Source organism: Amborella trichopoda, chromosome 7, assembly GCF_054954075.1.
Source record: "Amborella trichopoda isolate Santa Cruz 75 chromosome 7, AtrichopodaSantaCruz75HAP2 v2.0, whole genome shotgun sequence".
NCBI classification, from domain to species: Eukaryota; Viridiplantae; Streptophyta; class Magnoliopsida; order Amborellales; family Amborellaceae; genus Amborella; species Amborella trichopoda.
The window spans coordinates 30,487,542-30,495,686 of record NC_142342.1 but is presented as its reverse complement, the minus strand read 5'-3'; the positions used below and the strand labels follow the sequence as shown (position 1 = coordinate 30,495,686).

The 8,145-nt window shown below is 37.0% G+C and overlaps 1 protein-coding gene across 1 annotated transcript; it reads left to right on the top strand.

Annotated features, from left to right (window-relative positions):
• Window positions 1–7,120: 7,120 nt before the first annotated feature.
• On the top strand, window positions 7,121–7,855 carry LOC148781330 (uncharacterized). The gene has a single exon (XM_088871047.1). It carries the CDS (start codon window positions 7,121–7,123, stop codon window positions 7,853–7,855), a length of 735 nt encoding a protein of 244 aa, XP_088727173.1.
• The last annotated feature ends 290 nt before the right edge of the window (window positions 7,856–8,145 follow it).

The following is an 8,145-nucleotide window of genomic DNA, read 5'->3' as shown; positions in this document are numbered from 1 at the left end:
TACATAGCAGGGGAGTTAAGCCTTTTCTTGCATTGGATGGGATGTGGGGAAGATTACGGTTGACTAAGTCATTGGTCTTAGATAGGGTAAAAAGGATTTAGATAGATTTTATTAGTGCGTTTATCTTTTAACAATGTAGGCAACGGTTTTCCTTTTTAGAGAGCTTCTTTGATTAGATAAAATCGTGGGGAGAGATGGTGTGAATATTTTCTAGAGGGTGGAAATTATCATGTTGGAACCCAAATCACCATTTTTTTGGAAGCCAAATATTTTAAGACGTGAAGAGAGAGAACATAGGGGATGAAGAGAGGGAAAGTCCATGCAAGTGAGAGAGTGAGGGTCTTTTTAGTTATTGTTTATCTTCTTTGTAATCTATTTAAAGGGAGATCTTCCTTCATTGTAAACACGTAATGAATGAGAATTGAATAAAATTTGGTCCTGTGAAGAGATCAGTTTTTTGGTGGATTCCCTTGTAGACCTTGAGATATGGTATATATTTTTTCATCCTTTTATTATTATTATTATTGTTCTGGTTTTATTTTCTCCCTGCATCAAATTTGCAAGACTATGGCGTTTTCTCAAAATCATATTCATAGACTTAAGTTTTTTTCAAATGATCCAATTTAATATATGTGTAGTCTTCAAAAATCATTTTACCAATTTCACCTTTAATTACGTACCAAGTCATGTTTACATCCACAAAAAAAAATAAACGTTATTAAAACATTTTTCCCTATATGAACTTACTATGTAATGTGAGATAGATTTCATACCTCAAAACCATGCAATGTGGTACTTAGGCTTTCTTGATTCTTTTCTTTTACTTGGTAACAAGCTTTTGTAATCTTCGAAGAGCACACAACTTTGATGACGAATCTTTTGATCACCATCTTTTACATATCGATGAAGCATCCATCTTTTCGGCTTTTAGATTCTCCCATACATATATAAAGAGACAATTTTCTTCATCCCATCATTCCAAGGATCACAAAACTTAATTCTCCCACTGATATTTAGAGTTTCTATGATGCCATCAAGTCTCTCTACATATCCCTTCATTGTGAAGAAACCAATATACTTTTACATACATTATGTTTCTTCTATATAATGCAATTCCCAGATTGAGCAGCCATCAAACAGAGTGTCATATCTTATCAACTTTGTATTATCTCGCTTTGAAGTTTTAATATTATAAACTATACTCATGGCATACTATAAAACTTTTTAAATGAGCCCCAAAAAGGTCTCCAATATGAGGAATCCAAAGATATGCCTTAACATGTTACATCTTTTAATTTACTGCAGAATAGAACATGAGCATCTCAAGAGAAAATATGATATCTCTCAACTCATATAGAGTTTATCTCTGAATACTTTTTAGTATTGAAATATACTAAAAAATATAAAATAATGTTCAGTTTCATCCTTAAATCACATTGTTGAGCGGGTTTACAATTTAGTGATATTCACATCACAATACAATTTTCTCAGTAGAAAATCAAGTTGCACACCTCTCAATAAAATATTTATTTCTCTTAATTCACAAAGGATTTCCTCCTTAAATATTTTCTTGTGAAAACTAGACTCAAAGCCAAATCATAAAATAATGATGTGAATCCCAAACAATGTCTTTCTTTAGGGAAATGCTATTCACATCACAAAATAAATCATGCTGCAGAATTCTAGGATGAACACTATCTAGTAAAATTCTTTTTCCTGTCCTCCCACAGAGAGTTTCCCTTTCAACCTATATTTTTAAAAAAGTAGACACAAATTGACAATAGATATACTTCTACAAGCCTCATATCACTATGTTAAATAAGTTTGATAAATATAGTTATTTACATCTCAATGAAAACACCCTAAATTGCATAAAATCCAGGGTGAAATTTCTTCAATCCAAAATTTTAATTTCTTGCTTCCCATGGATATTTATCTTTCAAAAAAAATTTATCATAAACTAAACTCATAATGACAATTTAAAAACTTAGTTTGGGCTATAAAACCTTTTGTTAAGAACGAAAATAAAATCATGATTTTCGAGTCATTAAAACAATTTTCGTTACAGAAAACAACAATTGCGCACCATTCAATAAAATGGCCATATCTTTCAAATCGCAGGGGGTTATTTCGTGAAATTAAATTTTTTTTTTTAAAGTAAACTCAATTTGATGAGTTATAGTCAAATTTTAGCTAAAAATAAAAGCATATGATTGACAGAAAAATTCATGTAAATCAATAGATAGTTCCTGGATTTTGCAGGGTCAGAACTGACACCTTTCATTTATGAGTCCATAACTCTCAATTCCGCCAGGGTCTCCCACTAAACTTTTACTGCTAGTTTCAAAAATACATAATATCATTGAAGTATGAAATAAAAAAATACATCATTATCCTCTTCATATCACTGCTCCAAAATAGCACAGAATATCCATTCTGTAAAGTATCTTTTCGATATTTGAATATTCTAATAATTCTTCTGGAGGTGTATCCCTTGACCACAAAGGTCATTAACTTTCTTATATCTCATACTTAACTTACCAAAATAGTGAAATAAAAGAGCATCAAGTTAATCTCGCTCTGATACCAATAAAAGGACTCATGTAATCTAGTCGGAGTGTATATTTCTTTTTTTTTCTTCTTTTTCAATTCTAATGAAGCATGAACCCTTTTCAATCATAGAACTCAAAACCTAGGTGAACCCCCTATGATAATCTAGTTTGAGAACTAGCATCTCTTCATCACCTAAAACCCTTAGCCTCTATCACAAGGTGGGGAAGAGAGAGAGATCCAAGAGAGTGGGGCATGCCCTTACTTTGCAAAAGGGGGAGAGAGATAGAGAGAGAGAGAGAGAGAGTCTCTAAGAGAGGAGCCTGCCCCTATGAGGGCTTATGAGAGAGATAGAGTTTTTCATAATAAAGAGAGAAAAGAGATATGGTGTAGACAATATTAGGTAGGGTCCATCCCTTTTAGCGCTTCGATTAGGGTTTCTTAGGGTTTTCCATGGTTTTCCTCTTTATGTAAGATTGATATTGCACCATTGATATTGGATGACTTGTGGGATGAGAGACATATATCGTTCATTCTACAGATAGGCCATCAAGATCATATGGAAGGTGTTAAAACCATTATCCCTCACTTCTTAAACCATTTTCCCATCAATTAATTTAAATAAGAAAATAATATATGGTAATAATATGTTTTCTTATTTTATGCTCGAGTCTTCTTACACATACCAAAAATTGATTCAAATTTTCCTCAAGACACAAACTTTCCAAAACATAACTTACTTATCCCTCAAGCTAAGATCTTGAGCTCTTCAAATTAGAAACTCCTCAAGGTGGGGCATGCCACCCTATGTGGCACACAATGGGCCCCACCCAATTGTCATAGTGGTCCCATTTATATTATCGGGCATCCCATGCAATAAAAATATTAAAATTAATCTTATGATTTTTAGAAATTCATAAAATCATAATTAAATAGTTAAATCAATATAAAATCATATCTTTGTTTTTACAAATCCAAATTTGATAAATAAAATATCCAAAGATTTAGAAAAATTCAAATAACAATTATAAAAATCATATATCATTAAAACAAACATAATTAAATACTTTGATGGGAAAATGAATCATATGATTTAGGAATAAATATATATTGGGGCACTCCACCTTCTACTGTGGGCAAAGATCTACGCTTGCTTTCTCAAACCGACCCAGTGTTGCCCATGATCCGCAGTCTATGCATGAGATCATTATTAGGTCACCAAAGCTTAGCCAATGAGTAAAAGGTCATAATCTCAATCTCTGGATTTCAGGTTCTCCCCTAGTGATGAAACCAAAGTCACCCAGACCTGATGAAATCCATTGCTCGATGGTGCATAGGGGTTATCTCTCGCACGTACACACGCTTCACCCCAAAAGGTGGGTTGCTTTCTCGAAAATGCCTATCATTGTGTATGTCATGTGATGGTACGTAGATGAGGCTTTGGCCTCGTCTCTTAAGATCTCCATTACACACAAGGTTTACACAATCCCTTGGCTCACTCTTTCGGGCATACTCCGACTTTATCTAGGGATGACCCATCATAACCCTTATCGGTTTATTCTCTATACCCAGATAACATGGGTTTTTCCAAACCAGACTGGCCTAACTCGTAAAGCTCAGTCTGGTATCAGTTAACATCGTTTGCTTAGTATGGTCTACATAGGACCACACTACCACTGAGTACATGTTCCACTATATCAATAAGTTCATTTACAAGCACTTATAAGGACTTTAATGACCACACACACCCAACACTTGTGAGCATATAAGAAAGATGAATGATCTCATAGAATACAATCTCTTATATTTATAAGAGACAAAAGATATTCAATGTTGTCTTATTAGGAATTTTTGCATATTTCATGCCTGTATATTATTGTACTTGGTGTTATTTGTGAATAGATTCTTTTTTTTATACATAAAAATGCATTTCTTATAGAATTTTTTAATAGATTCTATTATTCATATTTAATGTACTTTGTGTAGTAGTAAGTGTTTCTCGTCCCTTGATTTTGGGGCCCTTCTTTCTCTGCCACTCTTACTGGTAGGGTTTAGGTTTCAACCCATTAGAGATAGGGCACATTTCTGGGTTGCCCATTTTTTGCTTGAAATGGTGGAATTTACTTGTTGAAGTTGTAAACGATTTGGGGATTATTGTAGCAGAAAGAGCTTTCTTGTTGCCATAGAAGAGGGTTGAGACGAATATTTTCAAATTAACTAGGAGGTAAAGATTTGATTTACCGAAAAAGTATTATGCTTGGAAGGGGTGTGCCCCCATCTAAAGATCACTACATGTGAATATCTATCTCTCAAATGGATAAACGTCTCATGCAAAATGACACTACATGTATGGGTGGATGAGGAAGATGGTTATCCATGGATGATCCGTGAAGCTCCTTGACTCTAGATGGATCTTCATCCCCCAAGTCTTTCTTTTGATCCCTCCTTTCTTTCTGAATCTCTTAAAGCTACTGCTCTTCTTATTATTGGTTTCTTTCCCCGGCCTCTACTGATATTTGGGGTCATAGCGCTTGGGCTAAGAGAGCCTGGAATCTTCTTTACTCCCCTGTGGTCCGTTTTTTTGGGAGTAACAGGATCATTTTCTCTCTTTCCTCTGCTAATGACGTTCGTAAAGTCCTCCTTGTTCGCAACACCTGGTGTGTCCAGAATAAACTCTTGTCGGTGGATTCTTGGCAACCGCGGGATCACACTAATCTCACTTCATGCTCCCCTTGTTGGGTTCGTTTCGGAGGTATCCCTCTGCATGCTTGGAATATGGGAGTCTTTCAACATCTAGCCAATTTGGTGGGGGTTTTTGTTGACGTTAACAGAGAATGTATGGTGGGTCCGGATCTCTCTTTTATTAGAGTCAATATTCTTAGATGTCCTAATGCCTTGACTCTCTCATCGATCAACCTTTTTGTTGGTTCAGACCTTTTTATCATTGATGTCACTATTGAAGGTTTGAAGACTGTCAACCCTTTGGCTCTAACCCCTCATGAAGTTTCTACTGGTAAGGAAGACCACTTCTGCGTTGAGGTTCTTAGAAAGCCTAAAGCTAGACCCGATGTTCAACCTCCTGGAGCCATTCTTGGACATGCTAAGGCTTGACCTCCATTGGCGAACCAAGGTCCTCATCGGTTGAACCCTAGATTGGCAAGGCCACATGGTAGTAGATCTATGGATGAATCGCTTGGATTTCTTCTTCCTCCAAAAATGTTAAAATTTGGAAGCCTACTGGCCGTTATTTTGTGAATGATTTTTTGGGGTTTCATTCCTTGAAACCGTCAGCTATTTTGGAAAACAATGGAAAGAAGCCTTTACTCGATGATTATGTTTCTGACCCCTCTTTGCCTGCCTTTTTGGGTGTCTCTCCTATGCCTCCTCATTATGGGCCTCCACCCCCCATCTTGCCCCTCCTCTATCGCCACTCCCTACCCATCCCGTTCCTTTTCCCATTACTGCCTCCATCGTCCATCTTGCCCCTTCTCTCTCATCTGTTTCCACCACCTCTATCTCTTCATCCTCTTCTCCCCCTTTTTCTCTCTCAATGACATCAGCCTCTCCCACTGGATTCCTTACCCCTTTCAAGCTCGTTCAATCCTGGGACCTGCTTTTCTTCATTTGCTCCCTTTTTTCTCTTGGTCATCCTCTTTCTGCTCTTCTTTTTCTCTTCACCATGTTCACTCAGAGGATTCTTCCTTTCCATTTTTCATCGAGGTGTTCCAAGGTCCCGATTTTGACACTGTCGCCTATTGCCTTTGATCAGCTGTGGTTGTTGATATTATTGATTCGGTTGATGAAGATGAGTTTGTCTACACCAATCCTATTTTTTATGTGGCTTTTAGAGCCATAATTGTGGAGGACAAGCTGCGGTCCCTCTGGCTATGGTTGAACCGAACGTACCACCACTTTTGGTGGAAACTATTGGTGAGCCTTTGGCTGATGAAGCTTTCTCAATAGAGACGGTTGCGGAACACTTTGCAAAAGCTTCAGATTCATCATCCTATATCTCTTCAAGCTTGACCTCTGAAATTCAGCCAAGTGCTAGAATTGATTCTACGCATTTTCACGTGACTGAGCATCTTTCAAAGACTCTACAGAGCAACCACAGCCATGTAATGTTCAATTGTATGTTCAAGGACATGGGCGCTACTTTCGTTGCTCCTCCAGAGGTGGTGCTTGCAGCCATGAATGCAGCGGTTAAGGTGTTTCAAGAAATGTCCAACAAATTGAAAGATGAGACTTGGACAGACCTAGCCAAGCTCCCTGTGTACCACTATTTTGGTTCAACAGATGACCTGGAGGGCTCCTCACCTGCCTCTAAGGTGATACTGAAACCCAATTTAAAGGCAGACTCTAAAGGTGTGTGCTCATCACCTAGACTGGCTGCTCGTGGCTCTCGGGGCGCTTCAGCTCCTCCTTCAAGTGGAGTGGTTTTCAAGACAGGTCGTGTGACTTCGAAGAACCACTCCTCTTCTAATTGCAACGGCAGCACTTGCTCGTCCAGCTCTTTTTGTCCCTATGAAAATGGTGGTTTCGAGGGACCCAGTGAACCTTCATCTTACCCATGAAGATTATCAATTGGAACATGCATGGTCTCTATGCTGATCAACATAAGAAGGAGGTCAATTTCTTGATTTCTAAATTTAAACCTTTTGCTTTTATTATGCAAGAAACTAAGCGTGCTTCCCCCTCTCTTTTGGATGCCAAGACTCTCTGGGGTAATAGTTCTATGTGCTTTGAGGGTATCGATGCCATTGGATTTTCTGGGGATATGTGGGTTCTTTGGGATCTAAGAGTTTTGTTTTTCTTAGATGTTTTTAAATCTGATAAGTTCTTGGCAATTACTTTTAAATGTCCTGTCAACGGTTTCCGTTGGGTGCTTATTAATATGTATGGGCCTAATATTGCTACACTTAAAGTTGTCTTTTTGGATGATTTGAAATCTTTTATCTCCTCTTTGGGACTTCATGTTTGCATTGGATGGGATTTTAACCTTATTCGCCACCGAGATGAAATTTCCACTTATTCTCGGTTAAAATCTCATATGCATCTATTTAATGAATTCATTATGAATAATGATTTACTAGATCTTCTTACTACTGGAGCTCACTTTACTTGGTTCAATAATTATTCCTCCAATCTAATTATGTCCAAGATTGTCTCAGAGGCTTGGGAAAGAGTATTCCTTTTGGTCAAGGTTAATGCTCTTACCAAACTTTCATCTGATCACCTCCCTATTTGTCCTCATACTGAGGAGGTTTTATATGGGCCTAGACCTTTTCGTTTTGATATTCACTAGTTGGATGAGCCTGAAGTTGTGGATATCATCAATCATACTTGAGGTAGTTGTTATGTTTTAGGTAGTTTTGGCTTTCGTCTATGCCTAAAGCACAAACTCATCTCTTGGAAAAAAAAACAAACCAGTATCAACTTAAAGGCAAGAATGATACCACTTTTATACACTTAGAGATGACTGAAAATTCTATTCAGGAAACCCAAGTTTTATCTGATGAGATGATTGTTAATAAAACTTATCTGCTTGATAAGCTACATGATCTCTTTAGGATGGAGGAGATTTATTGGAACAAA